Genomic DNA, 26431 nt, shown 5'->3' on the forward strand with positions numbered 1-26431 from the left:
AGACTTGTTACATATCAAAAACTGAAGTTGCGACTTGATAGGTGTGTGGAAAGAAATTAATGTAACTCAAAAAACTGCCCAAAATTACAACTTCCTTTCAAAAGACGTCTGGTGTGTGCTTGGACTAAGCCAGACTAAATGTCATCCAGTTTTTATGCTCACCTAATATAATTATGTGCCGAGGCTAGCTTCAAAAAGGCAAATGAATGCATTTTCCAAAATGTCAACACTTCCTTCGAGAAACTTCAGGCTTAATGCATGTGTTTTGTTTCTCTGGGAGTGCGCGGGAGCTCACGGACCACCTGAAGAGCACATCACATTACATCTCAGCATGTTTGTGACCAACACAGATAGGCATTAAAAACAAAATAACATAAAAAAGAAAAAGAATGCACAGACAAGAGACATCTTATGTCATCGGTTGGTTGGTTTATTTATCATTAGCAATGACACCACATGTACTCTACTGTTTTCACTTGCTATTACCGGAGATGCATTTTGAATTGTAAACAGTGATAATGATACTCCTTACAAGCAGTGTATGACCAGGGAAAAGAGCAGACTGTACCTGCTCTCGCTCACCTAATGTTTTATTTTTATTTTTTAAACAATACATGTCATCTTATAGTTTTGAGTCTCTCATATTTACATAGATACAGCCGGGTCCCACGTTCATCACCAGCAGGGACTTGTTTGGCTTTTTTGGGGTTTTTTTGTTTCGTTTTTTTTTTTTTAAATGTGCTATCACATATTTTTCTTAAAGAATTATATTTACAACCATATTGCCCCCTTCCCCCAGCTGCCTGCTGCCGGGGGGGAGGGGAGAGTTAACACAGTTAGAATCACTTGCTTAAACTACTTATGCTTCTTGAAAGTTTACGCTGTAAGTCAACCTTATAGCTCTAAGTATTTTTTTTTCTCTTAACAAATAAAGTTAATACAGAGCTCAAACTGTTCCGTCTTCCCCATTAAAAAAAACGACCAAAGAAACAAACCAAATATCATATTAAAATAAAATAAAAAATAAAAAGAAACAATAAAATATTGCACTTAAAAGTTCAGGACAGCACTGGACCTGTTTGGTGGTTAAATTGAACAGTGAGAGCTTTCAGCTGAGTGCCTTGGAGGACGTGAGGAAGTCTGCAGAAGCATCCAGCAAGTTAATCTAAATAAATAGCAAACCTTTGTACATGTGAAGCTTTTTTTTTTTCTCTGTGAAACGAGCAACCTCTCGTGTATTGCTCAGTAAGAGCGGGGAGTGCATGTTGGAACCCTAAAGCATGTAAAAAAAACAACTGTGTATAAAAACAGAAACAGAAAAGCACATAAACTAAGCAGTAACCTGTCATAGCAATGTCCTGAGAATGGTTCCTTGATTAGTCCATGAGCTACAATGTTAAAGGAGATGTTTTTAATCTTCTTCCTCTTGGATTTTCCTTCCTTGTCGTAAACAGTCTATGGAGACGGGAAGCAAGTCGTCTTGGTTTTTTTTGTGTGTTTGTAGATTTTAATGTCTTTTAATGTGAGACACATATTTGCGTTTTGTCACAGCTCCAGTCCATCTACTACTTATACGTCTGTGTTCTTTGCCCGTCTTTGTCTTTGTGCTGAACACTCACGTCGTCTTTCCACAGTCTTATGAACAAACTAAGGTGAAAGCCATTTATAGAAGCTTCGAGCGGAAGCAGGGTTTAAACGGATGCGCGTGAAACCAGAGCCACGCCGGTGGCTTTTCATTCAGACATCAGCTTGATTTTTCCTCCTCTGTCACAGAGTCTGATGAGAGAACGTGAAGGAAGAGGACGTCGCGTCGTACCGACAGCTTTGAAGTTGCTTCGCAGAGAGAGACGTGATGGAGCAAAGCAGGGAATTCTCAAAAGAAATAAAGGAAGGGGGCGGAAAAGTGATAAAACAGTACCGGACTGTCTTCGTGTCGCAGGGATTTCTTTTTTTTTTATGATGCAACTCCTCCTTTACTCCAGTACAACTGGATAAAAACAAAAACAAATTGATATTTTTTTTGCTGACAATATGAATGAAAAAAGGAGAACAAAAATCAGTGATGAGACAAGCGTCCAGCTCCTGCTCCAGCCCTTGCTCATGGGCGTCTGCATCCATCCATCCATCCACTCATCAGTCGAGCCATTCACCCATAACTATGTAAACTACATTCCTTTGCAGTGCCATATGTTTGCCGTGACCTCTCACACCACAACAGAAAATAATGAACAGACTGAAAGACAAAAATAAAAAATAAAGGCAGACAAAGAAGCGCACATCCCACCCACTCTACGTATAACTTTTCAAGTCTGGCCTCTTTTTTACTCTCATCATCTTTCTCTTCTCTTCATCTTCTTTTTTTTCTAGTCTCTTATGACGAAGATGAAGTTGAAGTGGAGCTGGGCTTTTTTTGGTTGATTAAGTCCAAGTAGAGTTCAGAGCGCAGGAATCGGGGGTATGAGTCCTTCTCCATCAGCCCGTATATCCGCCTCTGAGCTAGGTCAAAGCAGGAGCGTGTCACATTCTGCAGGTTGTCCTTAGTGTGATCTCTAGTGTATGAATCCAGATTTACCTGCAGAACCAAAATAAGTGAGAATAAGTCCAGGAATAAATGCATATTTCCTTTACCATTTTCAAGCCCTTTTTTTACAGGCTGCGTTTATTCGCACTCACCTCTTTACAAGACTGGATAGCGATGTATTCTGCAAATATTTTCTTGGCTTTTGAGGCCATCTTGGACTGTGACTTGATCTTCTTGTATTCCTCGCATGCTAGCCAGAATTCCAGATTCTCCTCGCTGAACTCTGTGCGCAGGAAAGCTCTGAATGCTGCCAGACCATCTGAGGGGAAAGCAGAGGGGTGGGAGGGGAAGGAGGAGAATAAACAAGGAGAGAGTTGACTAAAGTGCCATGGCAACCTCAAAGCTGAAGCCCTCCTCAGAGTTTCAGTGTCTAAAAATAACTCGGTGACGGCCTTTTGAGTCATGTGGTTGGAATAAAGTGAATCGTGAAAAAAAAAAAAAAAGAGAACCTGAATACAGCAGCGCACATTCAACTGTTCAACAGCCTTTTAAGTGACATCACCCCTGTGACTCTGTAATTCCTTAATATTTGGGGCATGATGGCAATGCTGCTCCTGTGCACAAGCTGCGAATGAACAAAGAAGTGACTGTTTCAGTGTAAAGGGGGGGGGGCTATGAGGCACTTTGGTCTGATTTTTTTTTAAAGTTTTGGTCCTGTTAATGATTTAAGGAAGAAGGCATCCAGGAGAGAGAATAGCAGGAAACCTTGTCCTCCCACAGCTCCTGTCTGCACCTTTCCGTTCCCATGAATCACCCACGCTGATAAGCAGAGCCAATGCACGCAGTCATCTCTTACCTCATTCTGGTAAGCAGGAATGAGGTAAGGAAATTAAAAGAGAGCAAATAAAGAGGCCAGCAAAACCGAATGACTAGCAGATGTAGCGCTGGCGTCGTGTCAGCTTTTGTAAAAGAATCGGGAGCAGATTGTGGGTGATGAATTGTGGAAAACCTCAGAATAGCAGCACAAGAGAGAGATGCCTGTGTTGGTCTCACTTTGTCATTCTGTCTCAATTATGAATAGTGTCTTTTAGGTTATGGAAACTTGCTGAAAGCTGCACATTTACATAAACAACGTGTATGTGTGTGCATGTATATGTCAGTAAGTGCATAGTTTCGGTGCTCATCTACTTCCTTCTCTACCTTAAGCATGCACTCTGAGTCTAAAACCATGCTGCACTAAACAGCAATGTAAAACACAAGAATGTAAAACACATGAGGCAAAAGTCGAGAGAAGAAAGGAAAAGAATCCAGCCACTTACATTTGTGAGACAGCAGCTTATCAAGCGAGTCCCCCCATTTGAGCGCTTCCTCTGGGGTGGGCCTGCAGATGAAAGCAGAGCGATTCTTTAACAAGCCCATTTCAGCCAGGTTTCTCATTGTGTGACCCATCCGCAGAACTTTGCTGGGCAGGTGAGAGGAAATGCAGATGCAGACACGTCCTCTATCTCTCTATCTCTCACTGCTTCCTTCCACTCTGTGTCTAGTCTCTCACATTCGGTTCTACCTTATGAATGGTCACAACAGCGAGAGCCATGAGTCTGCTCCACTGTAGTGGTGGGGGGAGGCTTTTATAGTTGCATTCAATGCAACTTGGAAGGCAGTGGAGAGGGGGAGTGGCTTCAGACAGCCAATGAGGATGCGCAGCCTGGTTTAAGACCTCCTACTCATATGGGTATCTGTCTGCCCCCTGCTGCCTCTTTTTTTGTATCCTGCAATGAAGTATGCCTTTTTAACGGCCAATCTTAGCCCGCTGCAATCCACGTGTCAGGCCTTATTTGGGACAATATTTTAGTTTCATAGTATATTCTATTACCTCACCTGACTCGCCAACAAACGTTGTTGCATATTACACTTTTTCCTTGTTCTTACATCTTCTAAGTAATGACATAAAGACAGATTAACTTCCTTTTTAAATCGAGCAGACCAGATAAGATGCACTGCCACAAAAACTATGATTATTATGGTTATATTAGCTATACCTTGAATACATTGGGGATGGATATTTACTCTGCCTACTTGATGCCAAATGATCCACACAAATAAATATGAATCTACTCAACCGATGAATATAGTTCACAGAGAAGTTAAAGGGCTGCATCCAAGCATTATGCCTTCCTTCCTTCTGGCATGCCAGCCTTACTCACACACTCTCCCATTCATTTAATTGATGCCAAACTGCAAGCACACTCCCATCTCTGCCCACATATCTGTCTTCCAAGAGCCAGGTCATCACCAGTTGTGGTGAGATCCAGAAAACCGTCTGACACGCACCCACAAGCACACTCTGTCAGGAAGTGGCCACTTACTTGACTGACTTCATAGATTTGTCTAACTTCCCGGCTGGGTTGCTTCCTGGGGACTCATTCCTCCTCCGCAGGAAAGCCAGCCGATTCTTCATGTCTTTGGCCCTGAGTGAAAGAAAGGTAGAAGAGAGGAGGAAGTGATGTGAAGGAAGGAAGGGTAAGAAAATGAAATAAAGTGGATAGAGAAGGAAGACAAAAAAAAGGAGACATGGGAAGAAAGTTTGTTGAGTTTCCAAGTCCAAAATCCATAACTGAAACAATCCAACGCATGGAATCAGCAATTAAGCTCCACGGTGCTGTAAATCCAATCCATACAAAAGCAAACCAATCAAAAGCCAGAAAAACAAGGAGATAAGCATTATGTACATTCTAGTTGTCAGCCGGATATGTTGGTGTGATGGCACAGAATTCTCCAGCAGCAGATGTCAATTTCCTTTTTTCGCCGCTTCTTGTCAGCGCCTCTCGTGTCAATCTAATTTCTCTAACAGCCTTTCCTGTAGATGTGTCCCTGGCAGGTTCCTCGGCAGGGACTAAACGAATGTGGCAGAGAAGGAGGAGAGAGACTCAGTCCTCACTCCTCTGTTTCATCACGCCATTCTCCGTGTGCCTTGAGGGGTTTCTGAGAGAAAACTGACCTAGGCCAAAGGCGCACGGTGACATTCCCAAGTGCTCTGCTGCTTTCATCCAGAAGCAGCACCCAACACCCTCCTGACCGCCCACCTCACCTGTTTCACCTTTCTCCAACCATCTTACACACAGAGACGCCCTGCTGCGCATGCGCCACATCGAGTCTCAGATAAGGTAGCACACCAGTCCTCTGTACCCATGGGCCCCCCCAGCAGGATTCTGCGTATTCCCATAATCCCATGGTGCGTGTCCTGGCTTTTCCTGACCTGGAGCACGTGCTGCCTCATTGGGATGTGACCTCACTCAACACCCATTTCCTGAGTCCCTGCTTTTGATTTCCACTGTGGATTGACTGGCCTGCTAATAATGCAGCACAACGTTGTGCGCTGGGCTGGCTCTAATCACTGCAAACTGTCCCCCTGCCAACTGACAACCCCCCCCAGGAGAGCATGCACACCCCAAATTAAGAAACAGGGCTTCCAGTTATAGACAGCTATCATTCAAACATGCACACACAGGAGGACGGAAGAGCCCGGCACTTGCGGATTAGCACAAATATAGCACGTGAATATTCATGGAGAGTAATAAAAGAACAGACATACAACCATTTCAAAGAACCCCTCTGCACCTGTGCCAGCTCGTGCCCACTTCACTGGAGCTTTCATGCCAGACAGGTGTTGGAAAACTCAAAGTCTCTACCAGTGTGTTTGCGTATATTTTTGCAATTTTTGCAATGCTTAAAAGTAGCGTCGCAGCTACAGAGAACAAAGTTCGCTGCTGATTTGCGTTTTTCCAAAGGCTGCAGGACAGGTGAAGTAGAAACATGCCTGTACACATGTAACCACACAAGTGCACGAACGGTTGGTAAAATGCTAATCGCTCCTTTAAAATCAGGATCGTGTGACCACAAAAAAGGAGTATTTGCACTTTTCAGACTTATGGTTTCACATGGGGTGCTTGTGGGATAGTCCAGAAAGAAGGAAACTGTAAAGAGCTGTAACCTGAAAAAGAAAGTGCTGATGAGATCTTTTATCTATTTATGTTTTTCTTTCTTTCATTATCTTTCTGGAAGATGTTTAGAGATAGTAATATTCCTGTTTTAGATTTTTTTTTAATTTTATTTTAGTTTGCAGCTGGGATGGTCTCTAGTCTCCCATGACCCAGGACTGGATCAGCAGAAGGAAATAAATGGATCACAAGCTGCTTCAAATCACACGGCATGCTGATTTCATGCAAACAAGCAGCAGCAGAGAATTTCTTGTGGAAAAACTGGCTTCCTTGTTAGAAAAACTAATAGCATTAGTATACCGGTACCCTATATTTTTTGAAAATATAAGCACCTGCCCTTCTTGTCTAAAATCAGATGCAAATTAAAATTCTGGCTGCTTTGTTACATTCCCTCCCATTAATTTAGAACTACACAATAAGTGCCCTGATGGAGAAATGCAGCCAGTCTTTGGTACAGTGAAATTAACAGGAACTAAAAGGGCCTGTGTTTATCACTCTTGTGCTCCTTTGTACTTCCTTTAATGCTAAAATGGTGAAAAATGCAAATGTTCTATGAAAAAAGCCCTGTAGCTGAGATATAGATCTAGAAAAATCCATGTAAGAGCCTTTTTTTCAGGCCAGGTAACCGGGGAAATGGAAATATCTTTAAGAGAAGATGACTCATCCATTGATTGCTATAGCACAAGCGCTCTGCGTGAAACAGACTCAAATCCAGATGTTTAACTGCTGTACAGGGCTCTTACACGGCATCCTCGTGAACCGCTCGAGTCTGAAGGATATTACTGCTGGGAAAGAAAAAGAAAAACCTTGTGCTGTTAAATAAACTCGTAACATCAGGGCTGGGTTTATTAGACGGTTCTATATTTAGTTTGTACCCGAGGCAATTTACGTTTAAGCTGGGCATGTGTTAACATAAAGGAAAGCTCTGTCTTGCAAGTGCATGTGAGTTTAAAAAAAAAAGAAAGGAGCGTTTTATAAGAGCTGAAAAGTTCACTCTTCCCATCACAAAGCTGCTTTATGTATTTCTGTCTGGTTTTATACAAGCTGAGCCCATGTGTCAATAATGTGACAATGATGTCACAACAGCTAAAGGAAATGTATGTTTCTCTTCTGCCACCAAGTGGATGCCACTGGATACTGCACACCCAAGCAGCTTACATCATCTTCTTAAATGATCTTTCCATCCATTTAAAAACAACAACAAACAAACTCAAACACAATGCCAGCTGTGGAATAAGTGACACATGTTACCATTCTCTATTTAAATCAACACAGCCTGGAGTGCATTAACGCTTTGTTTCTGTGTATGCCTTTCAGTAATTGCAGGAACTCTGCTGCTGCAGCCATGAAATAAATTGCCTGTGTGATTATTTGGTCAACGGAAGTAAACACCACTTCCACCAATTCAAGAAAGGCTTTCATAGTCCTGGTTTTCACTATCTTACAGAGCTAGATTAAGTGATTTGTGCGGACGACTCTTCACAATCACATTAATGTAAATAATCACCCAAACAAAGGAAGAACATCCTGGTTAAAGCCCCTTTGAACCATTAGCACACATATAAAAATAATAAAAGAGCAACATAAAAACATGAAGCAGTTGTAATACTGGCAAAGCCTGCTGCTTCTCACATAAAAAGGCAGAAGAAAGTGCAGTTACATAATTTTACGTATCATTTTGTTCAGTCCTGGAGATGGAAAGTCTTCTTGTACTTGACAAAAGTCACTTAACCATAATACTGTGCTGAACAGTTATCTATCCGGTGCTCTTTGTACCTCTGCTCTTTATGTGTTAATGGTACATACACAGTCGCAGTCCTCACAGCCTCTGACCTTGAGTACCTCTCTATTTAAAGTTCCTCTTTACTGCCTCTCTTGAGCTCTAAATCGGCCCCTAGTCCTTTTCCATATCTATGCTGCTGTTTTTGCTTTATTAAACACAGTGACCACTGCAAAAAGTGTGGCGCAGGTATAATGTGTACGCACGTTATGCGCCTGCTTGCTTCTCTGCGAGAGAGAACACTTTTACGTGCTTGAGTGAAGGAGCAAGAGGTCTTTTGCGCTGCAATTATCTGCAGGTTTCCATGCTCTTTATTCCCTCTTTGCTTGGCTCACATTAGTCGTACTAATAGCACCCCCCTGGCTATTCCTGGTGTTCTTGAAAGTAGGCCGCACTCTCTGGGAAAGGCTCTTGTAGCACATGGGGAGACAGCTGTAGACAGACATATTGCAGAGCACAGTGTACCATATAAGCACAAGACAAATCCAATCCTCCACTTCATTGCAGTATACCGCTCACTACATTTATCATAATAACTTTTGTTAAGCCCATATTTGCACAGTCTTGTGTCCAGCAGATCTTGTTTACTCAAGGCCGTTTGCCTGTGAACTAGATGCTGGACATGACACACAAATAACGCTGTGCTGGCACATGTGCCTGTTTGTGTATTTGTGTGTGTGTCGCTATAACGGGTCAAGGGTTGTGTCAAAATAACTGTGAGATTTATGTGGGGAAATTGTAAGCACTTGCATTGTAGATTCTTCACTCACGAAACAGTGGTGTCCAGAAACACAAGCCACATTCATCAAGATAATAATCATGGGAATCGTAACCAACAGGAAGTAGCCCTTGAATATTCCTGGAAGAACAATGAAAAAGGGAATTGTCCTAAATTTTGTCTATAAATATAACACCATCACGTCCACCATCTCCCTCAATCAAGGCTAAAAAAAGAGCTCTATTTCAGAGAAACTCACCTTCCTAGCCACAAAGACCACATGAGCAATCCTATTCCTGAAATCCAGGCTGCGTATATTAAGAAAAAGGGACAGCCTCAAGTTAGAAGTAAAAGCTGTTTCCTCCAAAATAGTCTCAGTCCTTCAGCCTCGTGGGGGACTCTTTTCCCTCATTGTGACTGTCAAATGAGATCCATGTAGAGGTCAGATAGCTTCCTACCAGCCTAAGAGCAATAATCCATGTGGGACTCAAACCAGCCCCTGCTCACACTTTTCTCAATCTCCCTGCTGATGTTTCTAATTCTCGTTAACAACATTCAAACCGCAGTTAAATCCACACACGCCCAACACAGTTGCTCTTACCTTTCCAGGTATTTCTCTGAGAAATCAACCATCGTGTGAAGCATGGGTGCCAGCATGAAGGCAGTATGTACTGCATGTGAGTGTGTGTCAAAAGTCCAGGGCTCTGTTTGGCAATCACATTCCTCTAACCCCTGAGAGACTCTGGTGGAGCTTTATATAGCCCTGAGGGTCTGGAGAAGGCGGACCCTGGGCTCACTCAATCCACATGGACTGTTTAAAGGCAGATTCCCTCAATTGGGGTTTGAGAGGCTTGGACTACAATGGGAGAGGGTCTTCTGTCCAAGGTGACGAGCTGCATCAGAACAATTTGCTTAAAGACCTTTTTTCTCTTAGCATGGAGCTACAGTGGCCTCTGAGACTGTGTCGCTTGGACCTAAAAACCGTGATAGTAGAAAACAGTTGCACACTAGCTGTCCTGTGTACTGGCTAATATAGAATAAATGTGGACAAGAAAGAAGAATTTGTGTAATCCCACAATGCTGTATGGAGCGCTATAACAGTAGCAGGACTCATACAGCATAGCACTGACTGATCATGTAGAACTAACAAGTATTCAGCATTGCAGTAGAGCTATCACTGCATGAACCTATAAACTGTAAATAGTTTCAAGGGCAATGGAAAATTGAGGTTTCATCACTTTAATGTACGATGAAAGAGCCCCAGACATCTAAATGCCTTTTTTTGTGGTTTTTAGTGTGATTTATTAAGCTGAAATATATAGTTTAGTGTAATAATATATATCATCTGCATAACTTGGACTTTTCTTCAAAAATAGGAACTTTAAGTAGTTAATCTCAGCAGTAAATTTGCAAGCATTTCAGTGGACACTTGGCCAATTCTCACACCACAAAAAATGACTTAGTTCTTGTACCTTGGCACCAATTACAGGGATACTAATCATTTTGCAGGAAACCGCTTTATCTGTATTATATTTCAATGACGGCCAATCTCTATCCAGCAATACTAATGAGAACACTGCATATATTCAGTGTAAAATCTATACATGAGTCAGACAGAATGGCAGAAATGAACAGATGCTCATTTGCGTTGTGTTTCCAATAACAGTTGTTGAGTATCTTTCTTCATTTTTGTGCCTTTTCCATGTGTGTGCATTTAGCATCTCTTTGAAGTGAAGTTGGATTACCAATTTAACGCTTTAGTATTCTGATCCTGAACCTATCAACATGTATCAGATTTATGGATTTTATTGCTGCTGGTTTGAAAGTGCTGTCACCATGCAGTGATCCATTGTCTGTGGAATAAAGATGCTAGAAAGAATGCTTATTTGAAGAAAGACCATATTTGTGTCTTTTTTGCTATAAATGATGATCAAGATAAAGTTGTATAGATACATAAGCCATATGTAGACATAAGTATTAGGAACACCTTTACCTAATATGCTTTGGTATTGCTGCAAAAACAGCACTGACCAGCCAGGCATGGACTCTGTAAGACCTCTAAAGGTCCCCTGTGGTATCTGGCACCTAGATGTTAGTAGCAGAAGTCCTGTGAATTGCGAGGCAGAGTCGCTGCAAGACCTCTTGCTGCACATCACTCCCAACCGTCTCTCCTCTGGTTCCTTGCCCAAAGAGACCCTTCTTAAAGTTTTAAATGGCTAATTCTTGGCATGATTTGGCCATGTCAGATGTAATTTTTCCGCTTTACACTAATCTACATCTACTCGCTCAAGCGGCTCCCATGTTATTAATCAGTCTCCTACTTTCAAGCGAAGTAATTTGATATTTAATTTCTTTCGAGCATGCTTGTGCATCATATTTTAATCTATAGCACAGAGAATTTTGGTGAATTCTTCTTAATGAGTAGATATTTCCCTTGCTACTGGTCTGCAGTGTGGCATATTGGTAAATGACTGGAAGTGGGTGAAAACTGTATATTCAAAAAGAGGCTCGCATCACTGAACATTTAGAGTCATCCTTATTTTACTGACTGATGGTGACAGAAGAGAGTTTCATGACTGACTGACATACAGTTTAAGAACAAAAAACTCTTTTGTTTTCATGCAACCTTCAACAGTGTCAGAACCATGTAGTAGAAATGCTACTTGCTTAGCCTCTAACACACACAGCATGAACCCACTTAAGCTGAAGGCCATGGCACCCAAGAAGCACAACATCCTTTTATTAGAGCAAGGACAAAAGCAGAGACTGGTGCAAGATTAATCTCCGCATTTTGACAATTTGACTAATGTTGTTTACTTCATGTGGCCCTAACGTCCCACCTTACAGCTGAGAAAAATCAAGTACAAATCTTATGGTTCAATAGCAGCAGTTTGAGAATTAGTATTTTTTTTACCTGTAATCTTTTTTTCTTTTCTTTTTTTTTAACTTTCCTTATATACTTTCCTTGACGCTCTAATATGTCAGTGTGATTGTTGGCCAGTGTAGAAGAGTTCAAACTTAAGAGAAATGCTGCATGGATGTAGTCCTATGTGTCATTGCAATATTGCAGTATAATATGAACTGCAAATAAATGAAGAGCGCTGCATTACATATTGATTAAAAAAAATTACAGTACTTTATCACTGGCCTGTAGACCATGCTTCAAGCTTGCACTTGCCTTGGCTGTGCCAGAAGACAGCATGTGTAGTATTAGATGACAAAGGTTTTTTCTACCTACTGCAGTCAATCAAGCTGTCACATTTTTTTCTAACCAATCTATTTAGGCACACATTGCTCAGTATTATCAGTTTGCTCTGTGTTTGGGGTCTTGAATTGTAAAATAGGCACACCCGATATATTCACATTAAAAGTATATTGTATTCCATATTGTATTCTTTTTATGCCTGTTTTATTCAAACATTGAAGACAAGCTGAATAGGTTTGCAACAGCTGACAAACAGGCTACATACTCCAGACCACTGGGAAAAAAATAGCTGAGGAATTTTAATCACTTAATCTGCTCTTTAACTAAACACTGCAAAAAAGTAACAGGCTCAAGGACAGCTACTGTTTTATTGTATGCAATGTAAGAAATGTGCTTTCATCTTTTCAAAGAAGAGAACCAGCAGCCGATGAATTGCTGAGCCCATGTGCATCCCCAACATGTACACCTTACTTCTCACCTCAAAGAGAATATGAAACGCGCATATGGTTCCATACACCTCATTTACCGCTTCATTAAGCAGTTGATGAGCAGCATTACACTATGAGCTTTAACTTTCACATTTGTCTTTCAAAGTCTATAGCACATCTCTGCATTTGCAGGTCCGTGAACATGTAGATATTATGCGTGCAATATTAATTAGTCACATTTACACCCAAGAAGCACATCCACAGTTTTCCTATCTGCCTTAATTCATCTAAATTAAATTTTAAAATGACACTCGACATCTACTGGGTATTTGTCCTAACACTCTCAGTCGTCAATCCATCAATCCAGCCACACAAAGGGTGTGACTGGATTGATGGATTGTTTAATACATTCCACGCTACAGAGGGGTGTGAAATTGTACACTCTGTTGATTACATTAGCATTAAAAGGCTGGTGAATGAACAGGAGGGCTGCCATACTTGCTGTTTTTCTGCTGAGTTGGGAAACGTGTCGCCATGTGCTGATTTTTTTTTTTATTCTTGGCAAAAGAAAAACATACATGGAAGTACAATATATTAGGTAAAAACAGAGTTATACAATTCTACTGAGCTTGAGCTCAATTATTCTTCAACGTAGCATAAACTCTTCTGCAAGCTTTCTTGTCATTTCTTTAAGCAGTCTTTAGGAAAAGTTCTCCAGGCTTCTTCAAAAACATTCAAAGCTCTTCTTTGTATGTTGGCTGCCTTTGGTTCAATTCTCTCACAAGATTATCCCACACTGCTTCAGTAATGTTGAAGTCTGGGCTCTGGGGAGACCAATCCATGACTCATATCTGTTTTTTCCAGGTACATTTTTACTCCATTAGCAATACGTTTGAGATGATTTCCATGCTGAAAAACTAAGCTGTTGGCATCCAAATTTTTTCCATAAGGTATTGCATGGCAGATAAAAATCTGACTTTCCTTTTGTGGATTCATTATTCCATCAGTTTTGACAAGATCTCCAGCACCACTGGGTGAAATGCAGCCCCAAACCAAACCATGACAGAGCTTCCACTGTGTTTCCCAGATGGCTTTAGACACCTACTCTCCTGACCTCCTTTGTATACAATGATGACAATTTGAATTAAAAATGATCAATGTGGGTTCATCATTCCATAAAACCTATTGTCACTGATTTTTCAGCCCAGTTCTTAAAAGTTGGCAGCCTTTTCTCCCTGTTTTGCTTCCTTAAGAATGGCTTCTTGATGGCCAACTTCTGATGAGTTCTGATGAGGCTTTAATGCTAAGATATGCCAAGATTTTGGCTAGTAGCTATTTGAAAATCACCTTGTTGCTGAAAAAATATGAATTTATGCCTGTCAGTCTTTGGCATTTTCTATAACTTCAACTAAAGAATTGGAAACAATTCAAGTGTCTTTGCAACAGGTTACTTTGGTTCTTTCTAAAGATGTCTTTTGTGAGTAGATGCAACACTGGTTCATCCCTTGAATTAGGTGCCTTGTTTATCCTGATCGTTCATAAGTCAACATTAGGTGGTTTAATAAACAGAAAAACATTCCTCTGAAAATATGTCACGTTATTGAAAGGACTGGACTGAAGGTGAGTGAAAATGCAGCCGACATCTAAGGAAAAACCTCAAAAGACCTTCAGAAAGCCTGAAGAACTAATGCTCAAGATTATTTTAAAAAATAACAAGAAGGTCTGGCTCCTTGGAAGAAAAATATAAAGAAATAAAGGTTGGCTCAAGCCTTTAATCTTGATTATGTACCAAAATGTCCACTGCATCCTACCAACTTTGAGTACTGGGTAAGCTTTAGAGCTACTATTGATTGGACATTTCTTTTGACACATCCAAGTGGAAACTCTGAATTTAATATAATTGTCAGATCTGTGTTGTCATGTCATTTAATTACCACTCAAATCGCTTCTCCTTCTCATACACAAATGAAGTCTGCATTTAAAATCTAAATAGCAATGCTCTGTTTTTCGTGTATTGTCTTAATGTTGCACCAGGGTAATTGATAAGAAAATCCTTACAAATTCCTAAATGAGCAAACACACAAAGGGACAAAATAAATGGAACACGATAGACATATCCATATATGATTTGAATACTCACAGGTTCTTGGATTTCTTCTTCTTGGTTCCTCCGGGGCCGACCTCGCAGCTACAGGGGGATCCGGCACTCAACTGAGGGAAGAGGAAGGAGAGGACACACTGCATCATCCACCCTCCACACAGAAAGAGGGCCCTGCAGGCTCCTGCAAAGACTGTAGCAAGCTCTGACTACCTCCAATTGGCTATGACTACCCAATTGGCTAGGAAGCAAGTAAGTCCGTGGAGTGTCCTTATCAAAAGCAAGGCTAGTCCAGGTAACACATACAGCCAGCCTCCAAAATGGTTATTCCATAGCAGCAGTCCACATTGTAAATCCCACAGTGCTCTCTGAGGTGTGTGCCTGTATCTCACGGGTACACTTGGTGTTTGTCTGGGCATAACAAAGTAAGGAAATCTGTGAGAGTGGGAGAGTGTAAAAGACTACAGCTGTTGTTTCTGTTGGCCTCCAACTGTGCCCTAGGTTTGAAGTGTTGAGCCAAGACTCCGGGTTTCACATGACACATTCTGCCAACCCACCATTTTGATTGGTTAAGGGAAAAGGGAAGTTGCTTCAGGGTGGAGAAGGGGTCAATCTCCACTAATCTGATGGTCTGAAACTGCCCCCATTGTATGTGTGAGTGAGGCTCTAAATAATGAGCCATTGTATTACAGCAATACACATCCGAGCTAGATACTGGCCAGCTGGTAACAGATGGCGTGTGTTTTCTATCTTTGAAGACCCCCAGCTTGCGTTTCAACCTTGAGAGTGAGGGCTTTTTTCTCTTTTCCTTTGTTTTTTCTTTACAAATGTTGGCAGTGCCACAGTTCTTAAAGGTCTTGTGAAGCTTTTACTTTGGTGAAATAAAGAAATTCTTCTAGAAATGCAGCAACAAAACTAAAGACATACCATTTGTATTTTTTCTTTTCCTACCATGAATTCTTTTGAGCCCTTATAAGCTGTCAGACCTCAAGCCTACCACAGCAGCTGTTTCCTATCAATCGAGGAAGCTACACATTTTTTTGTCTCCTTCAAGCCTGTGCTAAATCAAAGTTGCAATTTAAACGAAATAGCTTTCCATATCCGTAAACACTTCTGTCAAGGTTACTTAAAGGTTAAAAATGTAATAAACCAGTTGGGTTCCTCGGTGGTATGACAGAAACATACTGGTGGTAGTGTTATTAAATGATTAGTTTCAAACTGTCTGTCCAGTTGCGTGCATACAGCTAGAATGGCTACATTGTGCTTGTACCGTTATTATTGTATTTAACAATAATGCATAGTCTCAAGGGCAAACACTTCCTGCTTTATGCATCCTTCCACACTGAACCACCCTACATATACCAGCTGCCAAACTATATCCTGTCGTGCTTTTGCATTATTGTTTCTGCTCAAAGTGGAATAATCTATTGATCTACTGAAGTGACTGACAACTCTAAACACTGCCAAAAAAAAGGCGGAGAAATACGCTCAATTTAACTTAACTGCGTTTGTACATCATTTTTCTAGCTGGTAGCTTATTCTGACAACCTCAGCTTTCAGCAGGACAACGCAGAAACTGCTGAAGCTGATGTGAGTGAGCACAACGTGTCAGTGCCTCCTTCCCTCAGAGCAGATTTGATACTACAGATTGCATAGCTTTTTTTTTAATCACCTTTAGTACCTGTGAGTGGATTTGTCTCCTCAAAGCTCCAGTTACAGATGGAACATGTCTCCTACACTCTTTTAATAACTCCTTCCTTTAACAAAGATTAAGGTTGTCACTGTGTGCAGTGCAGAGTGATGCACTCCAAGCATTCAGATTAAAGTCATAGTCGAATGTGAAAGGTGAGTGAGAATATGTTGTAGGAGATATCTAAAAATAAGCACAATCCAAGAGCACAGACAAAATTGTGATGTGCGTCTGTTTAAGGCTTCATTTTATGGGCAAAATAAGAATATTGTATTTGGTTATGTAGACTGGGGCACTGATCGATTTCAACATCACGCAAACATGTTTTTACATATTAAACTGACACTTAGTCAGTGTCTGTCTTGATTGTTACTTCATGTCCATTTTGTTCAATGTCATTCAACATCTAATACCAGTAAACACCCGTGATGTTTACTCTGTGATAAGCAAAACTTACACAACAGACTCAAACTACAAACATAGTCCATGTATTATGTATTTATTTATTTAGTCTGGAAAGAGACTATGTCACTGAGGTTCATGGGAGAAACCAGAATCTAATCATTAATCTCAGAGTAAGAGAACAACAGGGCAGCCCCAGTCTCCACAGAGCCATCAATGATGCTTCCCCCTGAAAGTACAGGACACAACTGGAAAAAGACTTTGCCCTCTTCAAAGAAACTTGTCCTCATGCCAGGTGATGTTTAACTAGACTACTGTTTCACCTAAATGAGTGCAGAGGGGTGTATATGTGAGCTTTTGCTACAATCTGGATGTTTCATCCAAATACATGCCAACCCTTTAAATTAATTAGCACCTGCTGCTGAACATATCTGGAGAGGTAGTCTGCCTTAAACATTAATGTGGATGGCATCCAAGCTCAAACAGGGAAAAAAGGCCATGAGCACAGATAGATCATAAAATAAAATATATTCTGACACCTGAAAATGATAAGTATTTTTCACCTCTTACCTTCCCTCTACACACACACACACACACACACACAAACACACACACGGAGTGCCAAACCTCCTGTCTACACCCAACAGCAGCACTGCAAATCAAGAAATATGGCTCTGTGATGTCAGTGGAAAGTTAGTCAAAAGGGAGGAGTGTCTTCAGTTGCAACACCATAATTTCACACAGGATAAAAATGCCCTTCTACCTTCCACTTAATTTCTATTCATGAGGGTGAGGGTGCAATCTACAGGAACACACTGATTAAACTCTACATAAGAGGAAGTCATTATGGGTTTCAACAAATTACCACTTGTCTACCTGAATATAAGCCTTTCATAGGAAACAGCGTCAGAGCAACAGGGACGTTTATGACACCTATGTTTTAAATAAATGAAACGGAAATATTTTTTATGAGGCCATGGTCCTGTCGTCCAGTGAAAAATATTATTACAGTTTGTTGATATAAGCTACTTGCAAACCTGTGGAATATTAGCACCAAACACCATCTGACTTTATGTGTAACTCCCAAAGAGCCTCAAAACTTGAGTTTCAGCAAACTGTATAGCACTGTTAATACAAAGAATTTAGTTTTGAGTAGTAAAAAATATAATATAAAAGCATTAAAAATGTATTCTTAGGTATTAGTTCTACTTTTCTTCTGTTTTGCTCCTTTTCCTCTTTGTTCCTTCTGATAGCCCAAGCCCAGCTTCACGCCCGCACACGGTACACACACACATGTACACACACACATGTACACACAACTGTGTGCCTGGCAATGGTCAGTAGAGGATAACAAAAGTATGAGGCTTTTCTAAAAATAGCCTTGGTGCACGAGTCTCTGTGAGAACAAACTTAACTGAAGACAGCAAGAAAACACAGCATTAGCCAAAGACCACATGGCGACATAGCCCCCTGACGCACGGGATGCACATGTTGGCACGCTGTTACGGATTGCGGGACAGCTGTGTAGATACAAAGTTTAACAGACTTCGTGACACATGTGCCTTTGGAGGCCATTGTGTGTACTTATATATGTATGCATGTGTGAATAACATAGGCAAACGTGTTCTGGAGAGTTCTACATAAAGTTTCAAATGTTTATAAAAAGACACCCATGCTCGTGGCATGTCTGTTCAGTAAACATCAAAGGAGAATATGTGTGTGCCACACTGGGATAGGACACAAACTATTTGCCTTCAGTTCAATAAATTGTTCATTCTTTAACTCCACACCACCGACAAACACACTGTAAGAACAATATTATGAACACAGCTCAGAAGGATTCCTGACCCAGACTCAGGTCAGACTCCAAATCCGCCCCCAACCTAAAACCGTAGAGGTGAATAAATGTATTTTGCTCTTTGTGTATTCAAACTACTTTTTGGCTTTTCATGCCCTGCTGCCTTTTCGTCATCAGGCCTCCTTCAGACTGCTTCCATCCATTTCAGCCCCCTGTTTCTTTGTCTGTTTGACCACAAACTCACAAGCCAGTGTCTGAGCAATCCACTCCAACTAGTAAAGCATTAGATTGGTGCTGCGTGTCAGAGCCCCGCTTCCTGGCATTGTGTGGCAGTGTTTATGTGGCATACCCCATTCACAGTGATCTAATGATGCTGTTAAAACCTTGCATCACTGCCCTGCTCTGAACCTGGTTTTCCAGAAGCTCTGATGCGAGCCAGCTTTGATAAGTAAACACAGTTTTACCGATACTAAAATATTAACGGTTTAGATAGCTGGGCTGGTGTAGGCTTTAGGCTATAACAGCAACAACAAAAAGATTCCCTGAAGATTAAAGTGTTATTTTTAAGCACACGAAAGCCACAGAATTCAGAAAAAAGAGGACTTTTTTTCACATGACTGCCTGCCTGATTTCAGACCAGTCTGCACAGTTTTCAATCTGGGTTGACTTTTATTGGTATAATCCTACTTGTGCATTCAAAAGTTGTTATCTGAACACCAAAATGCAATCATGCAATGAATATAACATAAAGCTCAGAATGTATTTCTATCTTCAAGCCCTCACCTAAAATCACTCTATAAGCTGTTTTTGATTTCACTGTGATAACGTAGCAATGAGCACAAAGCAGACAAAAGGAAAGGGTCAGACATCAATAGCGTGAGCTGCAAAATGCAAAATTACAGCATGCTTCTTTATATTACAAATTCATTCATTCATTAGCCTTCCTCATCTGGCAAGCAAAACGCTTGCTTCAGGGAACTGGAAAACTGGAAAAACGGTTTATGTAGTTCATGCAACTGGATAAAATTGCATATTAGGCATTTGGTTTTGTGGTTTTTGGTCTCCTGTTTCTTTGTTAAATGTGAGCTTTTGCCTTTTTCCCTTTGTATACTGTTGTATTTTCTGGCTGATATAAACAATCCATTGTTCCTTCAGTGGTCCTTGGAGAGAGCAGAGTTTGCTGTTTTTTGTCTCTAGTCACCTATGTTTTTTCCAAGTCTCTGGCATAAATCTGTGCAGATACTTTCAAGGGCAAGAAAAATGGCCAAGATAATCATCAAACAAGCAGCCTGTGTCTGGTGATTTTCCTGGGTTATGAAAGCCTGTTATGCAAATGGCCTATTATTACTTTTCAAAATAGAACGAGTGACGCACAGTTATATTCATGCAAGTATATAAAAAAAACATGTATTGAAGATAGTTTCACATAAAGGTCCCTACTTTGCGTAAAGATGTATTTTCTAACTCCAGGACCTCCACAGGAAAGTACTACTCGACAATTAGCTTTGCTTAATTTGACCGCATTTTATCACTCCGAATCGTAATTATTTTTTTTAATTATCTCTCGTAGGTTTTCTCAGTAATTGTAGTGTAATATCAACACACACTGAAAACAAATAATCTAAAACTAATCTAAATTCAATTAAAGAAATCATACTTGATAATTAGAGGTCAAAAATTATAATGAACACGCTTTGATTAAAATAATCATTTGGAATGTGCTCTGGCACTGCTGTTAGACTGTTTTTATCATTCCTTCATGTGCAACACAGGCTATTTGGCGAAAAGATATTATAAGGTAATCGTACGTGTTCAATTTTATTTTACTTTTTTTTTCATCTCTGGAAAGGAAATCAGTGATTAGACGCTGCATTAGACTTAAGGTATAATAAAAGACAACTGGTTATGCTCCAAAACAATTATCGCTGTTGAAGGTGTATTTTTGTTGTTTCTGCAAAAATTGTTGAAAAGTGTTTAAGTGGAAGAACTCAAAGTGACAACAGAGATGACATTGTATAGAGGGATGATTCAGATCGTGTTCCGTGTCAACGTTTCATTACGTGAACATCCACTGCCTTTTCAGAGTGAAAACTACCCTAAACTAAATAAAAGAGAAATGAACTGAATTCAGAGCATAAGGAAAATAGAGATCATTGCAGATTAAACACTAAAGTTAAATGTTACAACTGACAACATAGTGCTAAAAAAGATGGAGTCTTTAATTCTGGCATGTTAAACCATTTATATAGTTAAGTTTGATTGGGTGACCTGTGTCTGAAGAGAAAAACAAGATAGGGAGAATATTGTAAACAATTATTCATATTCATACACACGATGCTTTCAGTGCTTCTTTTGGTATGACATTTTCTTTCCACAGTTCTTTTATGGCTTTGTATTAAAAGCTCTGAGAAAACATTTTTAGATGCCTCTATAATTCTTTATGCGTTATTATATAACTGCTTCAGTTATTGTTTTTCCAGCTTCCTTTATAAATGATAGGAAATAATCTTGTGGTCTTCCCAGTGGCTGCATGATGTTTATCTGCATTCATCGGTCAGAATGTGTACAGTTGTTGGTGTAACCGAACGGTAACATACACTCTAACACACACGCACCCAAACAGTACAATGGGACAACTACAATTATCAGAAATATCTCTGAACAAACTCAGTGACCAGCAGCCAGGATACTGACTCATTCCTACTCTAACTACATTATGAAAGTGGTTACAATAGGTGCATTGTCTGAGTGTGTGCTTGTGCTTGTGTGTGTGTGTGAGGATGTCTGGGTATATTGAATGCTTGATCTGATTCTTCCCTGCCTCCTGTTATTCAGCACCTCTCCGGAGATGGCTGCTTTCCTGCATTAGTACTTCCCATGTCATGGTATGTTAATGAACAATGCTAGGACAACGTCACTCTTTTGAACTGCTCTGACAAGATGTCAGGTTACTAAGACATTTTCTGACCAGCAGATGACCTTTCTGCATGTAATTCTAAATGGCTGCAGCTACAGAGTTCTCCCCAAAACTGGCTGTTATACACAGACTGAAAAAGTAGGTCACTGATTCCTAATCAGAAGCAGCTACATTAGGAAGATGTCAAAAAAACAAACACATACTGAGCTAATTTTAAATAAGTATATAAGATATATATGTATATATACAGTAACCAAAGAGCTTCTCGGGTCAGAGTAATGGGATATTGTTCAACGCTAAAGTCAGTCAACAATTCAATTATTAATTACAAAATTGAATTGAGAATTCAGACCTACAAGCAAGCAGCAACTAAAGGGGGCTGCAGTAATGGCCTAGCAGTCATTGACTCGAAAGGCTTTTCATCCAAGTATTTAAAAAAATCCTTATATTTAAAATTATGTTAGTTTGTCCAAATAACTTTAACCCTCTGAATGTATGTTTAAAATGGTCTATAATTCCTAAATACTTAAAGCATTGTTTTTGTTAAGTCCATTGACGTAAAGTTGAAAGTCTTAAAAACCCACTGTGGTGGTATACAGAGGCAAAACTACAAAACTGTGTCTTTACTGAAGTGTATATTTTGTAAAATAATAAGCCTTTAGCCTTCAAGGCTACTGCAGCTGCAGATAAAATCCACATTCGTCCATCTAGATTTTTCAACATATTATTTCAGGATATCTAATGAACAACGTGTCTCATAAAATCTCAGCTTCTCTTGTAATTACTTTAATAGCCAAAGCAAGGAAAACTAAAAAGTCATCATGCTGACCTTGTTCAGTCTGATGACTTTTTTTCATGTTCCATGTTTGATGAACATCCTGACATCTTTATTACTACTGCTACTAAAGCTTCACAGCTAGGATTCAATATAGCAGTTACAGTCCTCAGCAATACAGACTGTTCAGATCATACTAAAGTGCGTTTGCACAGATAAGCTGCACTTTTTATAACTAGAACGTTACATCCCTGATAAAGGGAGGTTATTTAAATCCTAAATAATTACCACTGTCTTGGTGCAAATAAATTCTTTGCCTTTAGTTTCAGTATAATGTTTCCACATCAATATGAGGGAGCCAGATAACACTGTCCTATTGGCTTTATGTTGCATCACCAGTCATCAACGAGTGGTCAGTCTCGTTGATCATTACGGTCCTGAGGTCAGAGTGGTAACACATAGAGCAAGAGTGTTAGTGCTGTGAGTAGCAGGTGCTGCCTTGAATCTGTTATTAGCATTTTGTATTTTTATCACAGCCAAGCAGAAGGGCTGGTTGCCACCAACTAAAGTGATTACTAGGAAAGTAGCAGGCCAGGAAGAGACGTATGGCATTCAAGAGGGAAGGAAGGAATGCTGCAAATGAGATTCCAAACACAGAAGCAGGGGAATGATGTGGGTCACACATCCATTTGTGTAAATGTCATGCTTCCTCCGTCCCAAGGGAAGTAAACAACACACAACAGTCATGGAATATCTGGCATTACCATTGGTCTCAATGTGTAGAGTGACTGAGAACTTAAAGCATCTGCTCCCAGTCATTTTTAAGTCGCCATGTCCAAACTCTTTTACTTTGATGTGTTCTGAAAATCAGCAGCTTTAAAAAAGTATGTTTTATTTTTATTTATTATTTATTATTATTTTCTGTGCAAATAGTCCCTTAAAAAGTAACCTGTCCACAAAAAAGAAAACTGAAAGCAAAAGTAGAACATCAGTGCTTCTTGTGCGTCGGCTGTTTTAAAGCTATAAAATGCCTGCTAAAGACAAATGTCATTCTCCAATCTGGACTAAAAGAAATGGTTGGCTTTGTAAAAAAAAGGTTTTATCAACTAAAAATAAACAAAAGCTATAGCAGTGTATTTAATACATTTTGTGAAATTAATAATTGTTCTCTCTCTATAGCAAACTAAATGTACTTTACGTTAAAAAAAAAAGGATAAACATTATTTATACTGTGTCCAAGCTGAGTCAACTTTACGTTAATTAGTACCACTGCTGCACGATTAAATGTGAGGCATTCAACAGATTATTGTAGTCATAACAGAAAATAGCAAGCAAAAGAACTCCATGGAAAATACATAAAAGGGTTAGGAATAAAAAGATTATTCATTAGCTAAATTACATCTTTTATTCCATAATGAACAAGCAAAGAGTGAACTGTGATTTTCCTGTCTTTACCCTTCAGGGCTGATTGCTCCATTGACTCTGTTCCCATCCTGTGAGGACAGCATGTGTGTTCCTATCCTCCCACCAGCATTGTTCTCCCTGACTTCTGCTGCCCAGGGAGTACAACAGAGTGTACGACTTTGTCCTGTTTCTGTGCGTGCTGGGACACACTTACATGCTTCTACAATGCAAAGCAAGGCAGATTTATGTGCTGATAGCACAAATTGCACATGTACGTCTGTCTCCATGTATGTCCCTCTTTTACTTCAGTCAGAACACACAGTTCATTCAAAGTCTATCCAAGACAACCGACTGTGCAGATGAATGCTCAGATTTGGTATTAACAGTATTACCAACTGCAATAATAGCGACCTTGAAGAGTATTGACAGAGTACAGTCTGTTAGCACTACACAGCAAGTTTCATGTACTGAATGATTTGCCATTTATAATCTGTGAAATAATTTGCAAAGGACTTAGATGAAAATTTTGAAGTATTTGGAAGTATTTTACTGAGTGGAGATCATCCAGCAAAATGTGAATGTGACTGATATTGCGGCCAAAATTCAACTGAGCTCATAGAGAGATGGAGGATGAAAATCACCACTGAGCACACTTTCTTGAGACTAATGCTAGCTAATGCTAGCTTGCCAGCTAATCTACAAGCTATCTAGGCAAAATACTGTCTTGAGTGGATAAGATCAGCTAATTCATCCAAATTTCTGAGGCTGATATGGCAACTTAGCTTGCTATTTTCCAATGATTTGTTGGTTTTTATCCAGCAAAATGAAATATGTATAACTGATGTTTGCGCTTCACAGCACTAGCTAAAAGAAAAACCAAAGTTAGCTAAAGGACAGAAAGAAGTTACACGTGTCCTGCACTGGTGGCCAAAATCTGTTTTGTTGCTATTATATTTATACCCAGCTACAAGGTATATATGCTGGTCTCTCAGTCAGTTTACAACATAGGGTATGATAGAGGGTAGAGGAGGATTTCCCCTCTCTCTGGTCTACATATCTCCCCCCTGCTAATTTTTTTTAATATCCCCAGTGGGGATATAAAAATGCACCCTACCCCCTCTGATTCTTACTGCTTCATTTCAGAACGATCTACAGCATGAACAACAACACAGCGAGAAAGTGAGTTTTCCTTTCAGCACTTCAACACAGATGACACTGCCTGTTAAGTGGGGCTATAATCTAATTCTTTCCACTACAACCTCTTATTAAGCCACTAAATAAATATGCTTTAGAGTACAAACCTAACCAAATAAATGAGAAATGAACCAAATTCACCCCCCCCCCCCCAAAAGAAAAAAAGCCTAGATGTATTCCTGGACATCATTGGCATCAGAATTCCTTACACAGATGAGTTATCCAGCTTCTTATCACTTTTTACAGCTATGCAACAGGGCTGCTGTCATCATGCAGTTCTAAAGGGAATCTTCAAATAAATTATGTGCAGGGTTTGTTGGCTTTGCAACTGATGGTGCCTCTGCTGTGATGCACTAATAGAGAGGAAAAGCCACAAAAGAGCAAAACGATCAGTCATACACTTTATAATGAACCTGATTGTCATTTACTGCATATTGAATACGGTCCATGATGCTGCAAAACACTTTAAAGAGCCAAGTCATTTTCACATATTCATTAACTCTCAAACTCAGAAAGTCTACTATTGATCTCAATAAATATAACATAGTTAGAGTTGCCTCCTTTGCCTCTTTAGAGATTTGAATGTGTGGTTAAAAGAGGAGCAGTGTGCTGCAGATGATGCTCTGCAGGATAGTAGAATATATGCCAACATGCAAGCAAGCTATTAAATATAGAGGAATATTTGTTTTATTAAATATTTTATTAAATACCCAGTCGGCCAAACATTGCTAGGTGGAAGAAGGATCTGATTTAGTTTTGGTATGTTTAACCATTTGTATTGTTTCACTGAGCCAAATGCATTTGGAGACAAAAACAGGAGATGGAGAAAATTGCTCTTTTTAAGTGAATTTGATTAATTAAAAAAAACAACTTCACTACATTACTTTAAATGCTGAGATTAGATGTATACGTTCAGAGCTTTTTTTTCTGAAGCTCATAATTATTTTAATAAGACAAACAGTACCAACTAGAGCAATGTCCCGTAAGCTTCACTGTGCAAAACTGGTGGGTGACGCACACATATGTGAACAACAGTTCCGTTAAAGGCCACAGGTATCATTAATAACAACAGCTGTACACGGGTTACTTATGGAACCATCTATAAACATTTATTTATCTAAATATTTTGCCATAGCAGTATTTTTTGGCTGACTCACCCAAAACACTGCTATGGCAACGAGCGCTGTAAACACCTCAGTTCAAACACACAGAGGACACAACTATGAAACAGGAGGCCTTCTGGAGTCTGTCTTGTCTTGAGTCATCTGAATGTCAGGAGAATGCCAGTGATAGCATCCAAAGTCCCAACATTTACCGACCAAATAGAATACACTATAGGAGACAGTGCGGGTCTGCTGAACTGAGCTCTTCTAGTAAGTGCTCTGACATCAGGGCAACGTGTCTGACGAAAGAAAAGCATCATCAAACACTCTGCGCAGTAATTAGTTTATAGGTCACTGAGCAAATGCTGATGGTCATTCCTGTATACTGCTCAAAGTCTTG

The 26431-nt window shown here is 39.9% G+C and overlaps 1 protein-coding gene across 8 annotated transcripts in view; it reads right to left on the reverse strand.

The window, feature by feature from the left end:
* Positions 1–409: 409 nt before the first annotated feature.
* Positions 410–26431, reverse strand: part of rgs3a (regulator of G protein signaling 3a) — a gene marked incomplete at its 5' end in the record, with an annotated part of 153388 nt that continues 127366 nt past the window's right edge. For 6 of the 8 annotated variants that reach the window (XM_082540981.1, XM_082540983.1, XM_082540984.1 and 3 more), the window contains 5 exons: positions 410–2572; positions 2674–2840; positions 3841–3902; positions 4888–4989; positions 14791–14861. In XM_082540981.1, coding sequence (XP_082397107.1) covers positions 2372–2572; positions 2674–2840; positions 3841–3902; positions 4888–4989; positions 14791–14861 — 603 coding nt within the window. In that variant the 3' untranslated portion in view covers positions 410–2371. Of the gene's footprint in view, positions 2573–2673; positions 2841–3840; positions 3903–4887; positions 4990–9618; positions 9725–14790; positions 14862–14961; positions 15065–26431 lie in introns of those variants that run through there. The other 2 variants (XM_082540988.1, XM_082540987.1) reach the window with 2 other exon arrangements.

This window comes from Aulonocara stuartgranti, assembly GCF_965226115.1.
Source record: "Aulonocara stuartgranti genome assembly, chromosome: 7".
Taxonomy (NCBI): Eukaryota; Metazoa; Chordata; class Actinopteri; order Cichliformes; family Cichlidae; genus Aulonocara; species Aulonocara stuartgranti.